The following is a 23,649-nucleotide window of genomic DNA, read 5'->3' on the forward strand; positions in this document are numbered from 1 at the left end:
CCCATTCCGGTGCCGAAAAATCACATTCGGCACCGAAGCCCAAAATCAAGGAGGTGCCACGCCCTTCTTCGTCGGCGCCAAAACCCTTGGCATCGAAACAAACAAAGGACATATATTCGGAGCCGAAAAAAGTCTTCGGAGCTGAAAGTCTTCGGAGCAAACATAAATTCGGAACCGAAAAAACACTCTGAGCCACAAACTCTCATGCCGAAAGCTAAAGAGCCCAAGACACCACAGAAAGCTTTGGAGACACAGGCCAAACAACATTCTGACCCTAAATCTTCGGCACCCACAGAGGACATTGTACCTGTACAACAACTAAAACAGATTTTATGGATCCGAAACACGACTCTCTACATTAACCCAGAGACTGGCAAAGTGGTTGCCAAGCCTCCTAAAAAGAGAAAATTGGACACTTCAGAAGACCCTGAAATACCCATGAAGCGAAAAGAGATGGGCACTAACACTACTCCACCCCTCTCTCCTTCTCCAGCTGATCCAAATCTGCTAATTTCTGCTGTACTCTCCCCACAACATACATTTTCACCTCAACCACAGGATGATGAAGATGATTATAGGGATGAGGGTGGGAATGGAGATCCAGATAAAGATGATGATGCAGATACTATTCCACACAATCCAGATCCTGGGGATGATTACGACACAGATACCGACCCACACAATGCCCCGGACCTGTATCCCTCTAGGCCATCACCACCAGATGACAATATTGGGTTTGCTCAACTCATTAATAGAGCTGGTTAGTACCACGGGGTACAGTTACACTCTGACCCTTTAATGGAAGACTTTTGACTAGAAACATTTACACCCACACAAAAGTCCACATACACCCTGCCAATGTTAAAAGGCATGTTAAAACATGCACCAGAAGTTTTTAAGGACCCCGTCAGAGCCAGGATTCTTAACACCAGAATAGACAAAAAATACAAGACAGCTCCCAATGACCCAGTGTACATTAAGGGTCCGGTCCCCCTAGACTCTCTTGTAGTGTCTAATTCACGCAAGTGAGCAAATTCACAAAGCACAGGCGACACCCCTCCTCCTGATAAGGAATCCAAACTTATAGATGCGTTTGGAAAACGCATCGCATCACAAGCTGCAAATCATTGGCGGATTGCCAATGCCCAAGCATTGTTGGCCAGATATGACGGAGCTCACTATGATGAGCTTGAAAAGCTAATGCAACATCTTCCTGACTAATTTAACGACAAAACTAATGACCTTATCCAGGAGGGGAAATTAATACCAAATACGTCCATCAAATGTGCGCTTGATGCAGCCGACACTGCCTTTCATGCTATTAATACCAGCATTTTGTTATGCAGGCACGATTGGCTCCGAATCTGCGGATTCAAACAAGAAGTGCAGTCCGCTATTTTTAATCAGCCCTTTTACCAAGAGCATCTTTTTGGGCCCACAGTAGATACAGCTTTAGAGAAAATAAAATAGGATACGGAGACTGCCAAGGCCATGGGGGCCTTGCAAACCCCTAGAAGTTCATTTTGTCTCTCTTTTTAAAGGGCTGGTTCCAGAATGTTGGCTCGGAGCATCCCTCTTCTTCCTATAAAAGCCCCAATTAAAACAATTCCTCCAGAGGATACCTTCATGGAGGGTACAGAGGCAACAATGGTAAGGGAAGAGGTCGCAGTAACAATACCCGCATCTCCCCTACCACCAAGCAGTGACTTCCTTTCACTTCCCCCCAATCATCCCACTCCTGTCGGGGGACACCTCTCACAGTTCCTACCTGTCTGGAATTCTATCATAACAGACAAGTGGGTAAGACAAATTATCCAGTATGGTTATTGCCTGGAACTTGTCTCTACACCCCCAAATAGCCCTCCCAGAAAGCGCCCAATGTCTTCAGAGCATCTGACTCTTCTAAAACAAGATGTTCTCTCTCTATTACAAAAACATGCAATAGAACCAGTCTCCTTGCCTCATCAAGGCGCAGGGGGTTTACTCCCCCTACTTTCTAATCCCAAAAAAGGACGGCTCTCTTAGGCCAATACTAGACCTCAGACAGTTAAACCTCTAAATTCAGTCAGACCACTTCCACATGGTCACTCTCCAACTGGTGCTCCCACTGCTCCAACAAGGTGACTTTCTCTCCACTCTAGATCTAAAGGCTGCCTACTTTCCTATTCCCATTCACTCCGCTCACAGGAAATCTCAGGTTCGTGGTGGACAGTCAACACTATCAATTCAAAGTCCTTCCGTTCGGAGTGACAACAGCACCCAGGTTCTTCACCAAGTGCCTCGCAGTAGTAGCAGCTCACTTACGAAGACAACACATTCACATGTTCCCTTATCTGGATGACTGGCTCATAAAAGCCAAGTCACACAGCAGCTGCGTACAACAGACACATACACACACACACACACACACACAAAACAATCCAGCTGCTTCTCAACTTAGGATTCACAGTGAATCTCACCAAATCCCACCTCCAACCATCCGACACACAAGAATACCTAGGTGCTACAATAGACACTTCAAAAGCTTTAGCATACCCCCACCCTCTCAGGATGAGCAGTATGCAAGCTCTAATATCCAAATTTCATCCTCAACAGTCATTACCAGCTTGAGTGTTCATGCAGTTGATCGGGATGATGCCTCTTGCATTCTCATCGCCCCTCATGCAAGAATCCAAATGCGTCCCTTGCAGGTGTGATTGGCACGTCAATGGAAACCGGCTCAAGGTCAGTTAACAGATCTGGTGTTGGTGGACAGCCGCACACATCGCTCTCTGCAGTGGTGGAACACAAAACCTTCCCAAAGGGCGGCCGTTCCACGACCTGGTTCCTCAGACAGTGCTAACAGCAGACTCATCGCTCACCGGCTGGGGAGCTCATCTTCAGAACCACACCATCCAGGGTATATGGACCCCTCGACAAAAACAGAACCACATAAATCACCTGGAACTGCTGCCAATTTTCCCAGCACTAAAATCCTTTCAACTCCATCTCATAGGCAAAGCTGTCCTAGTCCGTACGGACAACATGACAGCAATGTACTACATACAGAAACAAGGGGGACACACTCTCTGCAGCTTTCACACCTAGCTCAAAGCATATGGAGATGGGCCATTCCGCAAAACTTATATCTTCTTGAAGAACACCTCCCAGGGGTACACAATCAGATTGCAGATCTGCTCATTCGTCAAACACAGCAGATCCACGAATGTGAACTTCATCCTCAAGTTCTTCTTCTTCCATTCTTTCACATGTGGGGCCAGCCAGAAATAGATCTGTTCGCCACACATCAAAACACAAAATGCCCAAGCTCCGCGTCCAGGTATCCACACCAGCCCTGGGCGTAGTGAGGCTAAGTGAAGCATTACGGAGTGGGGGCAAATCTACGCCCACCCGCACACTTCGCGTAGCCCCACTAAGCGCCTCCCTCCCGCCCTCATTTTACAATTACTTAGAAACATTACATAAAGAAAATTACTTACCTGAGCTGCCGCGTACCGGTGCTCCATCTTGCTGCTTCCTGGAGAGCTTCTTCCTCACGAATGCGCACAAAAGTAATTTTCTTTATGTAATGTTCTAAGTAATTGTAAAATGAGGGCGGGAGGGAGGCGGGCGGCGGGCAACTCTGCTCCGCCGTGGGGTGTGCGTAGTCTGCCCCTGCTACGCCTACTTTGCGAAGCACGAAGTGGGCAGTACTACGCACACTCTGCGGGTGGAGTGGAGCACTCCGCCCACCCTTAATCCACACCCATTGTCCAAAGGCAATGCGCTATGGATGAACTGGTCAGACAAATTTGCTTACGCTTTTCCGCCTCTCCCACTAATTCTGTTAGTGGTTCGGAAGCTCACACAGCATTCCCTCACAATGATCCTGGTTGCTCCAGCATGGGCCCGACAACCATGGTTCACAACACTCTTGGAACTATAAGTAGTTCCTCATCAAAAACTGCGCATCTCACCCAAGCTTCTCACTCAGAACCATGGAGAGATCAGGCATCCAGATCCCACTCAACTCAATCTTGCGATCTGGCTCCTGAAGTCTTAGTTTGGTTACCTTAATCTCCCACCAGACTGCATGAACATCATTAAAGAAGCTAGACGTCCTACCACCAGAGCATTTTACACTGCAAAGTGGAAACGATTTGTAATTTACTGTACAAATAACAAAATCAATCCACTAGATGCTTCTATTCAAAACATATGTTGTCTCCTACACCTACAACAATGTAACCAAGCATATACATCCATAAGACTACATCTTGCTGCAATAGCAGCTTATCTCAAAAACAGACAACACTTGTCTTTGTTTAGCGTACCCGCTATTAAAGCATTTATGAAAGGACTTCAAAGAATAATTCCACCTAGAGCTCCACCCTCTCCAGTATGGAATTTAAATATTGTTCTTCCTAGACTCATGGGTCCCCCTTTTGAACCTCCGCACAAATGCGAACTACAGTTCCTCACTTGGAAAGTAGCCTTCCTAGTCGCTATCACATCTTTCTGAATAGTTGGAGAACTCCTAGCATTAACCATACAAGAACCATTTTTACAAATCCATCATAACAAAGTGGTTCTTAGGCCTAACCCAAAACTTTTACCTAAAGTCGTTTCTGCCTTGCACCTTAACCAGTCTGTTGAACTCCCAGTTTTTTCCCACAACCAGACTCCGTGGCAGAACGGGCCCTTCACACGTTAAACGTTAAAAGAGCAATACTTTACTACATTGAAAGGACAAAATCCTTTAGGAAAACGAAACAACTCTTTGTGGCTTTCTCCCCACCTCATGAGGGAAATCCCATTTCCAAAGCGAGTATTGCAATGTGGATTGTTCAATGCATTCAAATATGCTATCTTAAAGCCAAACACACACTAACCATTCCCCCTAGAGCTCATTCCACACGCAAACTAGGGGCTTCAATGGCATTCTTAGGGAACATTCCCCTAAATTATATCTGCAAAGCAGCAACTTGGTCTACACCACACACTTTCACAAAACACTATTGTGCGGATGTGCAAGCAAAACAACAAGCTAGTGTGGGCCAGGCTGTATTAAGAACACTTTTTCAAACCACTGCAACAGATACAGGTAGCCACCACTAAGGAGGTAACTGCTGTATAGTCTATGCACAAGTATACGATCTACAGCTCATATGCTTTGAACGGAAAATGCTACTTACCAGTATGCATCTGTTCTTGGCATGTAGAGCTGTAGATTCGTATATGTCCACCCACCTCCCCGGATACCTCTATCTGTTCCTGTACTATCTTACTTAGATACATTACACATGGACATCTTTTGTATTTCTTTCTAACTCCATCATAACCCTCCATGGCAAAACAATCTGGAGATGGAGTCGATGCCCATGCGCACTATTGTTCTAAGGAGGAGTCACCTACCTCGTGACTACAAAGTCTTCTTCCAAGACAAAAACAAAGTGCAAACATCCAACACCAACACCAGATGGCGATCTATGCACAAGTATACAAATCTACAGCTCTACATGCCAAGAACTGATGCATACTGGTAAGTAGCATTTTATATATATATATATATATCTACACTCCCTTTGCTGCACAAGGAGTACCACACTCAAAAAGCGGCCTGATTACTTTTTATTCTTGGCTCCGAAATGAACACAACTACATGTTTCAACTAAAATGAAGCCTTGATGACAATTTGGAAAATGTAAAACGGGTAAGGCGATCCTGCCAACTTACAGAGCACCAACAGCGGTTTGGAACCAGCAGCTGGCCGTAGATAAAAGCCAGCTTGCAGGGAGCTGGTGACAAGGCCACTGGGACCCTGGAGCGTCATCTGTGGCCACTTGCTAAAAAAAATCCCAAAACATTGGGTATATTAGGTGAGACTGGGACATCCATAGAAAATATTCATAAAAAGCAAAAAATTAATAACAAATGAGTGGCCACAGCCACTCTTTTATTATTCACTTCTCTTTCAGAGCGCCCCATAATGCCTGTGAGGGCTCCTAGAATGTTGGGGAGGGGGTGTTGTAAGGACTTCTGCAGCCACTCGGCAATACTAGAAAAACACAATAAGTCTCCTGGGTCATTTAAACCTGGACTCTAAGAGAGCTTACCCTATGTTTTGTAAAAGCACTTTCCCAGGCTGGAGCTTTTTCTCTACAGCTGGTATTGCGTTCCCTCCTAGGAGCTGGTTGTATGGTTGCATTTCATGTGTCGAAGCAGGCCTCTACAAATCATAAAAATGTTACTGGACCTGCAGCTAGAGTATCTTGAATAATCTACTCGACCTAACTGCAATGCACTTGACCCATAAACTGGTCTCAACTTCTGTGATCATTAGCGAATATTTTAGTTTACAGTGTCGCCTTTTTCTTCAGTCTTACATGTGAGTGCACCTTCAAAACGTGAGTTCAGCATTTCTGTTCTGCAAAACAAAACACTTTTGTATGATTGAATAGACTAAATGTTTGCTCCATGTGTAATAAGAATCTAGCCCACAAATAGGGTACACATGATCCCTAGCTTGCCTCTCAGTTTTCTGATAGCATTGCCATCAGGGCAGGGGCTGGAGTGTTTCTCAGTTCATGTTTAAACACTCACTTTTAATAAATATATTACTAACGCTTGATGTGGTATCATACTGTTATTACAGACAGTAACTTTCCTAAAAATGTGCAAAAACCTTTCCACTACCTTGCAGCTTCACTGGTGAAACTATATAGTGTGCTAACAATAATCTATGAAAATTGGGTTTCAGAAACATTTATCATTTGCACATCACCAAGTAAACTGTTCTGATATGTTTTTCATCCTATTAAAATATTTTTTTCATCACGCAGAAGTACAAAAATATGGGTTTTCACAACTGCTGAAATATATTTTGAAATGTTTGTTGACTTATTAGTTATTTAAATGTGTGTTATGAAAAACCTGATACCCTAGAGCTTTTCATTTCATACTTCGTACAGCATATCAGACCGTTCACTTTACAAAATCCTGGAACTCAATCAGTGAAGGAAAAGTAATTATAAACTGACTTCTGACCTTGGTCTCTGAACATGGAGTAAATGTGAAAATATAAAAAAGATTTAAAGGCATCTTTATTGCTCCTCCACTTTCTGACTGAATAGAACACCTGTCGTTGTCAGCTCTCCAGAATAGGCAAGTAAGTCCAAAATATAGCTGGATCTGATAAAATTTGACTTACCATAACAAGTGGGCGAGTAGATTTTTTGAGCACTGGTTGAAGATGTATCACATAAAATACACCTTTTAAAAGGCCTTGATGTGGTTATTTTTGCCATTGCATTCTATGGGGTGTACAATGTTAATGGGTCAAACAGAGACTTGTTTATTTTATATTTTTCTTAAAGAATAAACAATATATCTCTTATCTATTTTCACTTTTTTCAATTCCTAAATGTAATAATGTAAAAAGAGAATCACAGACGTATAGTTAAAAATAAATAAAAAGTTATTAAATATTTTGACATCATTTTTTGGACTATACATTTGATTACAATTATTGGTAATTTCTAGAGAAAAAAAATAAAAGAAATTATATGTAGGGTAGGTGTTGCATTTGGTTTACATGTATATATGTGTTTATGTATATATGTGTGTGTATATATATATTCACTGAAAAAATCATAGGTTTCAGGGGTGTTATAGTTAGCTGGACTTTTCACTTGTACAAAACCATTGAAATTCCCCCGTTATAGTTAGTTCAGCTAACTATAACTCGCGCGCCCGCAATGCACTGCTGATGACGTCACATATTACATCACTCATGACATGGTCAGTGACATCACTCATAACATCACTCATGACATCTCAAATGACATCACTGATAACATCGTTTTTTAAATGCTAATTCCTAACTATAACGTGCCTGAAACCTATGGTTTTTTCTGTGAATTTCAAAGGTTTTTTAAATGCTAATTTCTAACTATGCCTACAGAGATAGGACATGTGAAGAAAGAAGAAAAAATGCACAGAAAGAAAAAAAAGAAGTGCAGAAAGGAGCAACAGAAGTCCTCAAAGACGAAGAAAAGTGCAGGAAGAAGGATAACGTGCAGAAAGAACAAAAAGAAGAGCAGAAAGAAGCCTTGTTGCAAAATCATCCTGTACCCTCAACTTTTTCAGACGGATACTGGTGGTAACTGAGTCTGACTAACCAGTCCTAGAGCCAGTGCTATGTTAAAAGACACTTAGAATACAGTGAAAACACCTACATACACTAGGAAACATTATGCGTTGGGGTCCCCCTGTGATTGAAAAAACAAAACAAAGAACTGGGGGTCTTTTTAAATCCTGCAAATTGAGCGGAAATGCAAAATAGAGGGCTGATTAGTCCCACAAAGCAGAGGAGGGAGTAGAAGAACAAGAAAAAGAAAAAGAAAGAGACAACCAGATGCAATCTAAAAGGACCTTAGAGCGGAATTTTGGATACCCATCAATTGTCTGTGTGATCAATCTTATCATCTGGTCATCCAATCCAAAATGAGATGCTTCTCTTGATCATAGAGAGCATCTAAATGGAAGTGATTTCACTCAAGGGTGGTCCAAGGTTGTCAGAGGATTGGAGTAAGAAGACCAACCGTAGTGGGATGATAGAACAATTGAAAGGAGTGCAGTGCTAACGAAAGACAGTGAAGTGGTGTATCAAAATAGAATTGTGAGAAAACACTACTAATTTAATATGTGTCTCACATTCTAAATAAAACAACAGTGCAAAAAAGCAGTGTTAAACAAATAACTGCTGTATAAAGAGGTCGACATGTTTCAGCCAAATGAGATACATCTGCGGCTTTCTTCAGGACCTATGTTGTTATATTTTCGCTACTTCAAACAAGTGAAATGTATAGTGATGAAAAGGAAAGATAAAGATAAAAAAGTAAATTTATCTCACTATCATGTAAACGTGGCACTGTGTACCACCTTAGGTAGATCCTCCGTCTCAAAAGGATGCTGCGTGCATCTGTCAAGAGAGCAAATGGAAAGTGTCTCAATCTTTAAAAATAAAAGTACTCCCACTGTTATATTCGTACCCAGCCTCTGCAGCCACAACGAGGCAACGACGGATAGGTGAGCACTCTCCCTACTTTTATGAGCCCTATTATAGAGAACATTGGGCATTCTGTTTGCACTTTTTTAAAAGCGAGGTCTTGAGGCTTAGTTCCTTTTTTGTTAATCAGTTCTACACGAGCTCCTGCACTAGACCTAAGAATGTTTGTCACACTTAGTCTGTTACCCCCCCATGCCTCTAACATTATAGAGAACACTCTTTATTTGTTTCATAATAATAACACTTGACGATGAGCATTAGGGGCAAGCATATAAGGCAAGAGATGTTGTGTTTGTTGTTTTTTTTATACAGTTCTTTTCATACAGTCTCTTCCCTTGGCATATGGCATTTTATCTGAGCGTATGGGCGAGGGTCTCTTCCTTTGGGACGACATATGTGTGTTTTTACTCAACTAATACCAGCTACTAGTAGTTAACTACACTAGTACACCTTTGAAGATGCATTAAGTGCTTCATGATCATTCTTCAGATATTGGGAGTTTAATTTTTCTTCCACACAGAGCGGGGCCTCCTAGTCCTGAGCCAGGATCCAGGCGAGGTGAGGTCCGTTCCTCGATCACTACGGGTAAGCCCCCTAACACAAGGCTGGGTACGAATATAACAGTGGGAGTACTTTTATTTTTATTTTTAAAGATTGAGACACTTTCCATTTGCTCTCTTGACAGATGCACGCAGCATCCTTTTGAGACGGAGGATCTACCTAAGGTGGTACACAGTGCCACGTTTACATGATAGTGAGATAAATGTACTTTTTTATCTTTATCTTTCCTTTTCATCACTATACATTTCACTTGTTTGCAGTAGCGAAAATATAACAACATAGGTCCTGAAGAAAGCCGCAGGGGTAAATGTATCTCATTTGGCTGAAACATGTCGACCTCTTTATACAGCAGTTATTTGTTTAACACTGCTTTTTTGCACTGTTGTTTTATTTAGAATGTGAGACACATATTAAATTAGTAGTGTTTTCTCACAATTCTATTTTAATACACCACTTCACTGTCTTTCGTTAGCACTGCACTCCTTTCAATTGTTCTATCATCCCACTACGGTTGGTCTTCTTACTCCAATCCTCTGACAACCTTGGACCACCCTTGAGTGAAATCACTTCCATTTAGATGCTCTCTATGATCAAGAGAAGCATCTCATTTTGGATTGGATGACCAGATGATAAGATTGATCACACAGACAATTGATGGGTATCCAAAATTCCGCTCTAAGGTCCTTTTAGATTGCATCTGGTTGTCTCTTTCTTTTTCTTTTTCTTGTTCTTCTACTCCCTCCTCTGCTTTGTGGGACTAATCAGCCCTCTATTTTGCATTTCCGCTCAATTTGCAGGATTTGAAAAGACCCCCAGTTCTTTGTTTTGTTTTTTCAATTACAGATTTAGGGGATTAGAACTGAGGCAGGTCATTAAACTCTCCCTTAGACCCTATCATACTCTTTTAGTGCTTGGTCCCCCTGTGATTAGCATGACCTCCACTGTAAGCCCCTAGTATATAATAGGGCAGGGGGATTAAAACTACCTCTTAAAACAGGCCACAGGGCGTTTTCGCACTCAGGCCCCGTCCCCTCCCTTCACCACTGTGTAAACACGCCCTATGTCCGTTTTTAGTTGGGAGATTAAGTTCATTTGAATCCTGAGGGTCCCTAGGGTCCAACTAGCCCACTACGTACCTCCAGTAAGTGCCACAGAGCTGCGTTGCAGAGAGGTGTAAAAAGTGGCACGGCCTGGACCACCTCTCTGCAATGCAGCTCAGTGGCGCTTACTGGAAGCACTTGGTGGGCTAGTTAGCCCCCAGGGGCCCTCAGTATTGAAGGAAAATTATATCCCCAATTTAAAACGTGCCATAGTGCGTGTTTGCACACGTCACCTCAGGCCCCGTCCCCTCCCTTCACCACTGTGTAAACGCGCCCTGTGGCTGTTCTAAGTTGAGAGATTAAGTCCCCTTGAATCCTAAGGGTCCCTAGGGTCAAACTAGACCACTAGGTACCTCCAGTAAGCGCCACAGAGCTGCGTTGCAGAGAGGTGTAAAAAGGGGCTTGGCCTCAGAACACCTGTCTGCAGCGCAGCTCCCTGGTGCATACTGGAGATGCCTGTTGGGCTAGTTGGCCCTCAGGGACCCTCAGTATTGAAGAGGAATTAATTCCCCAACTCGCCAGGGGGCGCGTTTGCAGAGTGCTGCAAGGAGGGGGCGTGGCCTCCGGCACGATGCCAGTCGTTTATTTATTTTAATTTTTTAAGAAGGGGGGCTGTGTGGTTCCCCTTCTTATTCTAATTTATTGCCCCTGATGACCCCATCCCCCAGGGCCTGTCTCCTAATTATATTATTTTTACCCCAATCCCCAGGGCCGGCCACTGTTTTTTATTATTTTTAAAAAATATATATTTATAGACACACCTAGGACATGCTGGACAAACCGTACGTACCTATCACCATGACGATTTGCGTGATATTCATTAAAAGGCGACTATGCATACAATGAATCCACGTGGAATGTATTTACACCACTAGTGAAGCTCTGACATGTCTGATGCCCTACCGTGCCTAATCCCGGTAGACACCCTTGTCGTTTATTTATACAAACATGGGTAGCTATTGATGGGCATATTTAATACACATGCACACCAAGCCATTCAAAGGGGATTCGACAAAAATTCGACCAAAACTATGCAAGAAACCCCCCTCACGGTTAATAAAACACACATCCACTGACGGATGTGTAATACTTTTTATTTTACTCTCTGGAAAGGGGACGAACATCACTTGAGAGTCACCGCGCGCTCCTGGCAGAGCCCAATGCTGTGTTACACCCACCATTGCCTGCTGAGTGCCACACACCTCTGTGTTGTATTCCACTAGCTAGTGCATATGACACTCTCTAGCCCATGTTCACTGTAACACCACCCCGTGAAAATGTCATGCCACACTTGTCTTCGCACGGGTTATATTGCCCCATCTAACGTGCCTTCCTCGATGCCTATGTTATAACGCACAGTGCTATGCCATACATATTACAATCTGGAATCCATATCTTTGTCACAGTGCATATGCAACGTTACACTCCCCAGCACATATTTTATATTACAACTTTAGAGACTAGTTAGGTTACACAACACTGCCCTGTGCACATTACACTCCAAGGCGCATATCGCATAGCACGCGCTAGTGCCTGTGCTATCTCGCGCTCTCCAATGAATCTGTCATTGCGCACAATGTATTGCATATTATATTTCACGCCCGGTTCATCTTATATCACACTTTTTGGTGCATATTTTATACCATACACTATATCTAGTTTTCATTTTCAATCGTACTCTCAGGACTATGTTCTATATAACACTGTGTTCACCTACCCTTTTCACGGGCATTACATTTTGCGATAGGGGGTGGAGGGTCAGGGGGTGTTTCTGCCAAGTGAGCCCGGAGTCACAGTCACAAACGTCCTCTTCTTCCTGAATAAAAGTGAGATTATGCTGCATACTTGTTCATATTTTAAGTAGTTCGCACAGACACACGTTTTAAAAACAATAAAGTTCCTAATACCCGCCTTCTCTGAACAGTTAGCTTGCTGCCCCATCCCCCTCCTCCCTATCCTCTGTTGTGTGAATCCATGGACTAGCCTCCTCCCTCCTGCCATGCATGGTCTGATGTGCTGCCACTGCCCTCAATTTAGTATGATGTACCAGTCCACTCCTCCTGCCCTCCATTGCCCAATTCTATGCCCCATCATTGACCTCCTGCTTAAACTCTGTGCTTAGCTTGCTGCCCCTATTCTCCTTCCCCCTGCCCTCCGATGTCTTTGTGCATGCCCCTGCTCCATCCTTTTTGCCCACCATGTTCCATGGACCTGCCACTCCTATCTACTCTGAGTGTTCTGTTGAGCTGCCACTCCCCTCCCACCTGCCTAGCATTGTCAGATGACTGTAACCTGTCCCTGCCACCTCTACCCTGCCTGTCCACATGCCATGCCCCTATCCTCTTCCTCCTGTCCTACATGGTCCATTGTACTGCCACACCCTTCTGCCCTCCCTGGTCTGTTGTGCTGCAACTGCTCCTCCTGCCTGCCCCGTGAGGTCTGTTGTGAGGTCCCTTTCCCTGAACTTTCTTGTCTGTGCACAGGTCCTGACCCTCCCTTCTATCCTCCATCGTCCTTTGTGCATTCCCCTGCACCCTCCTTCTTGCCCATCATAGCCATTGTGCTACCACTAACCCTCCCACTTGCCATGCATGGTCTTCTGTGCTGCCATGGCCCCTCCCACCTTCCCTGTGTGGTCAGTTAGCTGCCCCTGAACCCCTCCCACCTTCCCTCCATGGTCTGTGTGTATGCCATCACAGTCTCACTGTTGCTCTTCATGGTGTGTCTTGCTTCTAGTGCCCATCCTGCCTGACCTCCATGGTTATCTTGCTGTTCCTGCCCTGCCCCCTTGCCCCCAGCCCTCTGTTTACATGTGCAGACCCCTACTCCCTCCCTCCTGGCTTGTCTGTTCCATTGTAATGCCCCTGATCCATCCCTCCTGCCCTTTATGGTCTGTTATGCTGCAGCTTTCTCTCCTAACTGTCCATTATGGTCCTGCCTCTTGCCCCTCTGTTCTCTGTTGTCCATGTGCATGGTCCTGTCCCCTCCCTCTTGCTTTCTATGGATTGTTGTGCTGCACTCCCGTCCCGCATGCCCTGTGTGGTGTATTGTGCTGCTGCAAACCCTGATGCCTGCCCTGCAGGGTCAGTTTGGTGCACCTCTCCATGTCCCTCCTGTCCTCTATTATCCAAGTCCATGTCCCTACCCCATTTCCTTCCATGATCCAATGTACCATACTTGCGAACATTTTGAACTTGGTAAGAGGGAGATTTTGAAAAAAAACTGGGGTATTGATTTTCCCCTTTGAGTTACATTGAAAAAGAGGAGATTGTAGACAGGAGACAGATAAAATAAAGCCCATTTGAGCTTAAAAACATTGGACGTTTCCTGGCTGAATCGGGTCTGTTGGTATGTATGGTTGTACTACCATTGCCTCTTCCTTCTGCCCACAATGGTCTATTACATTGCCACAGCCTCTCTTGCAAGTCCTGTATTGTTGGTTTGTTGCCCCTGCCCCCCTTTCCACTGCCCTCCATAGTCTGTTGTGCTGCCACGGCCATTCCTGCCTGCTCAGTGTGGTTAAATTGTTGCCTTTGCACCCTCCCACCTGCCTTCAATTTTCAGAGTCCGTGCCCCTGGCCTCTGCCTCTCAACAGTATCCTAATGAACAACTAGATTGCTAACATTCTAGATTTATTACAAAAGTGTGGAACGCCTGACATCATCTTGATGTAATCAAAACTGTAATACCTAGAGCATTTCCTTTAGAAATTACATATATGAGAGGGTCTTATTGGCATCAAAATTATGGTTAGTGCTCTAAAAGACTAAAATAAGGACATATTTTCTGGGTTTTCAAATAGCGAGAAAGCACTTTTAAATTATTTGTTACCTTTATGTTTTTTTATCCAGTTGACCACTTGATTAAATGTTGCACTTAGGGGAGAGGATGTGGTGTTACTTCCAGAACTGCAGACTTTGCAACTGGGGAACCAGGTTGGAGTTTCTGCTTCAGCTCGACATTCTGTGATTCTGGTCAAATCACTTAATCTCCCCATGTCTACAACCAAAATGAATTGTTCTTGTGTGATGTAACCAATGCTCATGTAAAGCACTCCAATACCTGACAAGTCTGCACTATATAACACTGCAAAAACACAAAATAATAAGTGTTTTCCACACTTCTGTCATTGGGCTATATTTGGGCTACATCTGGGTGATTTTGGGCTACATTTGGGCTCTTTTGTCTCCGGTGGCCATCTTGGGAGAATTATTTGTTATGAAGTTTCCTGATTTCCTCATGTACTGCAGTCTCCTCAGTAGGAAATACTTTCAGTTTTTTACTTTGATTCCAAAGGCATTCAGATGTGTCACACATTTGCCATAAATTCAGAATGTTAGCACTCTTTTTGCTCATTAGATCACTGTAGTAAAGCTACTGCTCACCAGGGAAAACTGCTGCTGGTATTGAAAGTGCATGTTTCATTCTGCATGTCAGAATTTTTTAATGAAATAGAAGAGGATTTGAGAAGTCACTCAAAATGTGCCCTAATTTTTCTTTCTGCAGCACTAATCATACTTTATATGGAAAAATGAACCCCCTCATTTTGTTCCTTTTTAAATTAAATGTTTTAAGAGTTACCACTTTAATCCAAGCAAGATGGCTTCAGGTGTGCCATACGTTTATCATAAGTAGGACTGTTAGCGCTCTAGATGTTCTTTGGAACACAAAGGAATCAACTGACAGTCTCTGCCCTTGTTGGATGTACATGTTTTACTGAGAATGTCAGACTTCATTCTCACATGACTGAGAAAGATAATGTGAATTTACAGAAAATAAGCTCTCAGTTTAGCTTATAGATCACCTTCCAAACCTCTGTGGGAAAAGCATGAGAAAATATTTTTCTCTCAATCATGATATCCCAGCAGAAGGCTTTTTCACATTGTGAAATCACCTTAGAACATACCACAATTCCTAAAATGAGTATGGTACCATCAACAAATGATTTATAATGTAACTAAAGTCTTAAAACCTTCTATTAACTGTAATGCTTTTTAATGAGGTGCTATCATGTATATTGGTCCCAAGATGGCTGCCAACACTTCTTGGATGAAGTGCTGACAGCCAATCAGATCTCAGGATGAGATGTGTGGTTAGGCTCCGCCCACATATATATATGATTTTACTTTTGATTTTCTCAGGAACTACTGAACAGATTGACACCAGACCTGCAAAAGGCACATCCCTGACCTGAGGACTACCTCTCTGCCAAATTTCAAGTAATTCTGTTCAGCCGTTCGGGCTGTACCTTGGACTAAAGGTCCCTATGGAAAATTGCATGGGGAAAACGTGTTTTGGGACCCCCCTTTTTTCTCAGCCCCCGCTTGACGAATCCCCCCGAGACTTACAGGGTAGGAGCGGAGCGGAGCGCTCCACCTATTTTGAAAATTTCGCGAGGATTCGTCAACCGGCGCCAACGTTATTCCAAATAGAATGTTGCGGATTTCCTATGGAAACACGGTCCTAACTATAACTATCTACTGGCGACCGCCAGTAGATAATATATATATATATATGTATGTGTGTATGTATATATGTGTATATATATATATATATGTGTATATATATGTATATATGTGTGTATGTATATGTATATATGTGTATGTGTATGTATATATGTGTATGTATATGTGTGTGTGTGTGTATATAGATGTATGTGTGTGTATATATGTGGGTATATATATATATGTATATATTGTTTCCCAAGTTTGTCCTGAGCTTAGGGATGCACTCCATCATAGGCAGATAAATCTATGCATCCAGGGGAACCAGCAGTTATTTGCGGAGTTAAAATCACGGCCTAACATGTTTCAGAGCCCCCAGCTCCTTTCTCAAAGGCTAACCACAGCTCGGCGCACACAGCCAGACAAAGCGCACTCATTTTTTCTTTCTCATTTATTGCCTCCAATAGGCTGCAGGTGAGTAATTTTGCTATGGATTCTGGTATCCGTAGTGCACCTTGATACAATTACAACCCTTCATTGGGTGCTGCGCTGTTGCAGAGTTATTAATAAACTTTTCAACCCTCCAGTGGGCCTCAGATCAACAACTGTACGGTATTTACATGTAAATCATTCTGGGATCAATCCCCGATTTTACATAATTCAATATTTGCTTAAAGATTAGAATGAATTTGAATAAATGAATTATCTGTTCTATTGAAAAAAAGTGCTATGTGCTATCTAAAATGTATCAAAATACCCCCATCTTTCTACTCATGATGAATATAAAAACATGCAGTCACGTCACTTTAGTACACTGCCTTTTTTCTTTGGCAACATGAGATATTGGTCTGGGACACGCAATGGTCCCTGTGAGTGAAACAGGGATGCTTTATTTCATTTTTTCTTTCCTTTACATACATAATCATCGGGACCGTAATTTTGATCTGGTGTGATAACTCTGTGGCAACAACACGGCTTGTAGGTTGCCCCCAACTTGAATGGGCCACATGGCCATGACTATGTAATCCTTTTTGTTTTCTTTAAGTGGTCTAGACTTAATTTAAGCTTGCATAATCACCCAGCACTCTAACAGGCCACTTGGCCAGAGAAACAACAGGGCGACGCATAATGAAATTAATTATATCGTCATGTTTTATGTTAATTATGAATTAACAATGTGCAAAGATAAGTGTGTTTTTATAAATATAACACATAGTCTGTCCTCTAGACAACAAGCATGAGAATTGCAATGATTGTATTTTTTCCATGTTTATACATCATGATGGTCCTACTTTTATGTTTAGTAAATGCACTTTAAAATGGTGATCACCAGTGGTGGAACTTTGGCTTTGTGAAGAAGATCGTTTGATCGAAACGTGTTGCCAGTAAACTTACTTGGATACATTGACCCTGGAGTGCGAGGCTTTATTCCTGTCCTATCGTGAAGAACAGGATTTTTCATGCAAATTCAGCCGGGATCCGACACCCGGAGCTCGCACCGACCCGTTAGGAGAGGAGCCGGTTCCATGTCGGAGCTTTTCCTCGTGTATATATGTATATATATTTGTATTTATATATATATGTATGTATGTATGTGTGTGTGTATGTATGTGTGTGTGTATGTATGTATGTGTGTGTGTATGTATGTGTGTGTATGTATATATATATATGTAGTTATATATATGTATGTATGTGTGTGTATGTATATGTGTGTATGTATGTATATGTGTGTATGTATGTATATGTGTGTATGTATATATGTATGTGTGTATGTATATATGTGTGTGTATGTATATGTGTGTATGTATATATATATATATATGTGTGTGTGTATGTGTATGTATATGTATATATATATATATGTGTGCATGTATATATGTGTGTATGTATATATATATATATATGTGTGTATATATATGTGTGTGTGTGTGTGTGTATATATATATATGTGTGTGTGTGTGTATATATATATCAAAGCCAGAAGGGGTGCCCCTGTGAGGAGGTCTCTCCGGAAGGGGTTACAGCACACCAATGCCGGCAGTAGCGCTGACAGTATGCCATCATGCCTCAATAAGCCAAACGCGTTTCGAGCAGTCTCTCAGCTCTTCGTCAGTGGCAAGAATGTGAAATGCAAATGCAGCCATTTTCAAATCCATATTATTTATTTAACAAGTCCCGCCCCAATGGGCGCAAGGCATTCTGGTTATAGTAGTCCATGAAATGAGTGCCAAGACTCTGGATTCCTTTGTAAACCCCAGTGGGTGCCACATATTGCAAGCGGTCAAACCAAATGGTATATTAAAAATAATATAATGTCCCATGTGGGTAGAGGTCCATGAAAAATAAACTGCCATGCTCCCAATAGTGTCCCGGACAGCGAGGCCCCCATCCCTCCAAACGGTGCCGCGGTTGCAAGCACCCAGGATCCGCTCGAGCAGCAGCGGGACCTCCTCGCGGCCGGACCAGCCGTATTACATCAAAGCCAGAAGGGGTGCCCCTGTGAGGAGGTCTCTCCGGAAGGGGTTACAGCACACAAATGCCGGCAGTAGCGCTGACAGTATACCATCATGCCTCAATAAGCCAAACGCGTTTAGAGCAGTCTCTCAGCTCTTCGTCAGTGGCAAGATTGTGAAATGCAAATGCAGCCATTTTCAAATCCATATTATTTATTGAACAAGTCCCGCCCCAATGGGCGCAAGGCATTCTGGTTATAGTAGTCCATGAAATGAGTGCCAAGACTCTGGATTCCTTTGTAAACCCCAGTGGGTGCCACATATTGCAAGCGGTCAAACCAAATGGTATATTAAAAATAATATAATGTCCCATGTGGGTAGAGGTCCATGAAAAATAAACTGCCATGCTCCCAATAGTGTCCCGGACAGCGAGGCCCCGATCCCTCCAAACGGTGCCGCGGTTGCAAGCACCCAGGATCCGCTCGAGCAGCAGCGGGACCTCCTCGCGGCCGGACCAGCCGTATTACATCAAAGCCAGAAGGGGTGCCCCTGTGAGGAGGTCTCTCCGGAAGAGGTTACAGCACACAAATGCCGGCAGTAGCGCTGACAGTATACCATCATGCCTCAATAAGCCAAACGCGTTTAGAGCAGTCTCTCAGCTCTTCGTCAGTGGCAAGATTGTGAAATCCTGGATCAGCTACACTGGCTGTCGATCCGTCAGAGGATAAAATTTAAGATATGTTGCCTTATCCACAAATGCATAAATGGTCAAGGGCCCGTCTATTTACAAAATAAATTTGTTCCCTACATTCCGCTCCGATCACTAAGATCTAGTAATAACCTCCTCTTGGTGATCCCTCGTGCAAAAAAAGCCCGACATGGGAATAAAGCTTTATCTATTACTGGCCCCACATTGTGGAATAAACTTCCTTTATCATTAAGACAATGCAAGGAACATCTTACCTACAGGAAACTCCTTAAAACTGTGCTGTTTAAGAATGAGATCTAGCCTCCCCATCATCTTGTCCTTGGTTTACCGATTACCGAAAAGCGCAGAGATACTCCATTGGAGTCGATTCTAGCGCTATATAAACCAATAAATAAATAAAATAAATAAATAAATGCAAATGCAGCCATTTTCAAATCCATATTATTTATTGAACAAGTCCCGCCCCAATGGGCGCAAGGCATAAATAATATGGACCTCTACCCACATGGGACATTATATTATTTTTAATATACCATTTGGTTTGACCGCTTGCAATATGTGGCACCCACTGGGGTTTACAAAGGAATCCAGAGTCTTGGCACTAATTTCATGGACTACTATAACCAGAATGCCTTGCGCCCATTGGGGTGGGACTTGTTAAATAAATGATATGGATTTGAAAATGGCTGCATTTGCATTTCACATTCTTGCCACTGACGAAGAGCTGAGAGACTGCTCGAAACGCGTTTGGCTTATTGAGGCATGATGGTATACTGTCAGCGCTACTGCCGGCATTGGTGTGCTGTAACCCCTTCCGGAGAGACCTCCTCACAGGGGCACCCCTTCTGGCTTTGAGAGATATATAGATATATATATATATAGATATATATATATATATATATATATATATATATCGAATAGGGAGAGCATGGAGATGTTGTGAAAAATGGAGAGGTCGACTGCCACCTAATGGCACATTGCAAGCTCTGATCCCCCTGCTCAGCAGGTAATGCCATCAACAATGGGAGGAGGTGGAGGAGTTAATGACACATTTCCTAGAGCAGTACAATAAGAGGACAAAGGCGGTTATCTAGGAATGCGAAACCATATCCAACACTGGTCTAAAATCCGCACCAAAAAGGAGGTTGCCCTCTAGAGGGGATCTCAGCCTATCATTCCCCCATGCTAGCTTCACCACACAGCCTAGCTCACAAAGTGTGCCACGACAGTAACAGTATCTCAACACACAAAGCAGTCCTTTCAAGGAAGATCCAGAGGGATAGGTGGACGTGCATTGCTGGCATTCTTGAGGCATGAGTGCGGGACTTAAGCATTGAAGTGGGGAAAGAGGATACAGCCCCCCCTCAGAGAATTTCTTTTGCTGCTTGATTAGTCTCCCTAAGTACTGTCATTTAGTGGATGACAGTGATAAAGGGAGATATTTTAGTTCTTGTTAAAATGTGTGCAAAGGCTCCCTTAGAAGTCATCAACCTTTTGTCTCTCTTACTGATCGCTATCACTTGTCTGTGATATCCAGGTGCAGAATGGTCCTACATTTTTGTGTGTCTCTTGTGTGTACGCCAGCCGGTTGACCCTGCAGGAGGTGCACCACTTTAGATTAAAGGCTGAGTCAGAAAGACAGGCAATGAAGCACACATGAAAGAAGAACCTACACATACCTCTTCTAGCAGTGCAGATAGAGTGTACATTTCCTGTCTGCTGTACCTGTATGAGTGAGAGCTTTTGACCCATTTGTTGTTCCAATTCTGAGTTCTCTTTAGCCAAGGAGGGGGTGCTTCACAGATTCCCCAAAGGACAACTATGCAATCAGAGCTGATCTCTGCCTGACATCTAGCTTTCCAGACGTGAAGAGACTTCACGCGGAGTCTATCCTAGAAAAATAACTTTTCTTTGTATTGGACTGTCTGGAGGATCCTCCCTGAGGAGGCGGAAAGGAGCTTGCCAACCCTTCAGGAGAAGGAATGGACCACTGGACCACTGGTGTAGGTAAGAGCTGTTACCCTGGTGCTGTGGGTCGATTTGAAAGAGAATTGTGGGAGCTCGCCTGAAGTGCTCTACGCTTGGTACCAGTCATCACCATTGTAGTGGACAATTTGTGGCACTGCAGGAGTGTGCCTGAGCGAATCACCCCCTAACTGTTGAAGCTGTGGCACTTGTTCCAGCAGGGGGCCCAAGCCGTCTGTGCCATTGAAGAAGAGACCTGAGTAAACCCGCGGCAGATCCCCAATGGCTACCCCTGTGGCACTTGCCATTGTGTGTCTGTGCGGACTACATTGTGAGAAAGGAGCTACTCCCCGGAGGCACTTGCCAGTATGACTGTGTATTCCCTAAGGTAGTGACTGGAATTGGTAACTTGCCAATCTCTACCTTCAAGTGACTACGCTGCCGTCCCTGACCCAGGACCAGAAGTGGACTGCATTCTGGCATAAGCCAGGGAGGACTACGCCTTTGCCTCGACCTACTCACCCCAGTCCCAATCTTGTGGGCCCATCTGCTGTGGTCGACGGAGAGCCCAGAAGAGGGCTGCCATTGCTCCAAACTCTGCTGCAGCCCATGTCTGCACACACCCTGAACCTACTGCAGGCTTGCCCATCCCTGACCTCGGTTAAGCCAAGACTGAAGAAACCACACCGATGCAAGGCCTTCTGCCATCCTTAACTACAGGCAGGATGAACGTAGAGCGACTGAGTGCTGCTAATGCATTCCAGACCAAGGGAGAGCACTGCACCTATGCTGAAGCCCTCTCCAGGTGACCTTTAGATTAAGGGAAGGTAGAAGGGGCATCCTCACCAAAGGGGTATACCCCCTGCACCAGAGACTTTTGAGTATGTGATACGTTTCTGTAGTTTTTCTGTGTATTAAACTCCTTTTCTTTTTGCAAAGATAAACACTGGACTGTTAGTAATTGTGCTCTTCGGTGTCTGTTGTGCCTTCTACATTAACCTTCCAGAGAAGCCTGGCACTGCTCTCCATCACTACCATTGAGAGCCAGGTGCTGAAAGGGTTGTTACTTAGCCCAGTTTGCTGAGCAATAGTAAAACCAAGCCCGGAACATCAAAAGCAATCGACCCCAGCCTCCTTGGGTGTGATGCAGTAGCCCCCTCTTGCCCCATGAACGCGGTCTGACAGTATATTTTTCCACACTGTGCATGGATATCCATTTAAATGGGGCAGGGTGCTAGAATGCGCTAAATGACATGAACGTGAATTTAGCCTTTTTGACAGCGCTTTAGGGCACTTACCTGTATTTAAACACAAATGAATGGGCCATTCTTCTCTCTTTTACTCTGTTTCTATGTGAGTTATGTTAAGAGATTTTATGTTCTAAATTGTATTGGTTTCTGTTTAACCTCATAGGACAAAGGTAAATTTTGCTTAACATATGAAGCTTCGATGACACGACTATTTAGGGAAGGAAGAACTGAAACAGTGCGATCATGTACCAATGAATCATGTGACTTCGTTAAATCCATGGCAGATCCAACCCAAACCGTGAGTTTAACTTTGAAAATACTTTGCTCAAACATTTTCGCCATATGTTAGCCTTTATTCAAAGAAAAACATTCAACTGTCTAAACAGAAATATACTATTGAATTTCTTGTCTTTGTTGCTGAATGTTTGTTTTGGAGATAGACAATATTTTTGGCACTGCGTTTTTGGTACCATTGAATTAGTCAAAGTTGAATGAGCTGTAAAGTGGTTCAGATTTTATTTGTGGTTGCATTTACAATACTTCGAGTGCCAACTTTACAATCCTACGAGGTTCCCAGGCTGATAAGTTCATCACTGCGATACTGAAATGATTAAAACACAAGACAACGGATGAGGTAACTAAAATGTCCATTGATGGGTGTTCTTCGTTACTTTTGCTTACCAAGCACAGTTCACTCTTATTTATGAGAGCCAGCCCTGCCTTCTTTTTACGCCTGTCTTCGCTAAAAAGCTCCTATTGTGTATAAGTGTTACTGTTTGCACGGTTGCCAGGTTGCCCTATATCATATGGAACACCTTTTGTCACTCCTGGTTTTTATAGCCAACTACAGTTGTCATGCTGGAATTTCTGAGCACATAACTGCATTGTTAGAAGCAGAACTACAGGTCCCAGCATGGTTTTGTGTAAAACCACGAATGGGCAACTATATCTGAATCTTTTTGAATACTTGGCAATTATCTTTATCTTTGTAGTAACAGTTTTTCGGTCATGGTTACTGAAAGTTGAAAACAAAAACTTGTACAATGAAAAGACTTCTCACATAAGATGATTTCAAACTAAGCACTGTATGAAAAACCATTACATTTATACAAGTTAA

At 43.3% G+C, this 23,649-nt stretch overlaps 1 protein-coding gene across 4 annotated transcripts in view; it reads left to right on the top strand.

The window, feature by feature from the left end:
* CPT1A (carnitine palmitoyltransferase 1A) overlaps window positions 1-23,649 on the top strand; it is a 386,602-nt gene that overhangs the window by 275,906 nt on the left and 87,047 nt on the right. For all 4 annotated transcript variants that reach the window (XM_085644765.1, XM_085644763.1, XM_085644764.1 and 1 more), the window contains exon 15: window positions 22,696-22,830. In XM_085644765.1, coding sequence (XP_085500891.1) covers window positions 22,696-22,830 — 135 coding nt within the window. The remainder of the gene's footprint in view (window positions 1-22,695; window positions 22,831-23,649) is intronic.

This window comes from Triturus cristatus, chromosome 3_1 (assembly GCF_964204655.1).
Source record: "Triturus cristatus chromosome 3_1, aTriCri1.1, whole genome shotgun sequence".
NCBI classification, from domain to species: domain Eukaryota; kingdom Metazoa; phylum Chordata; class Amphibia; order Caudata; family Salamandridae; genus Triturus; species Triturus cristatus.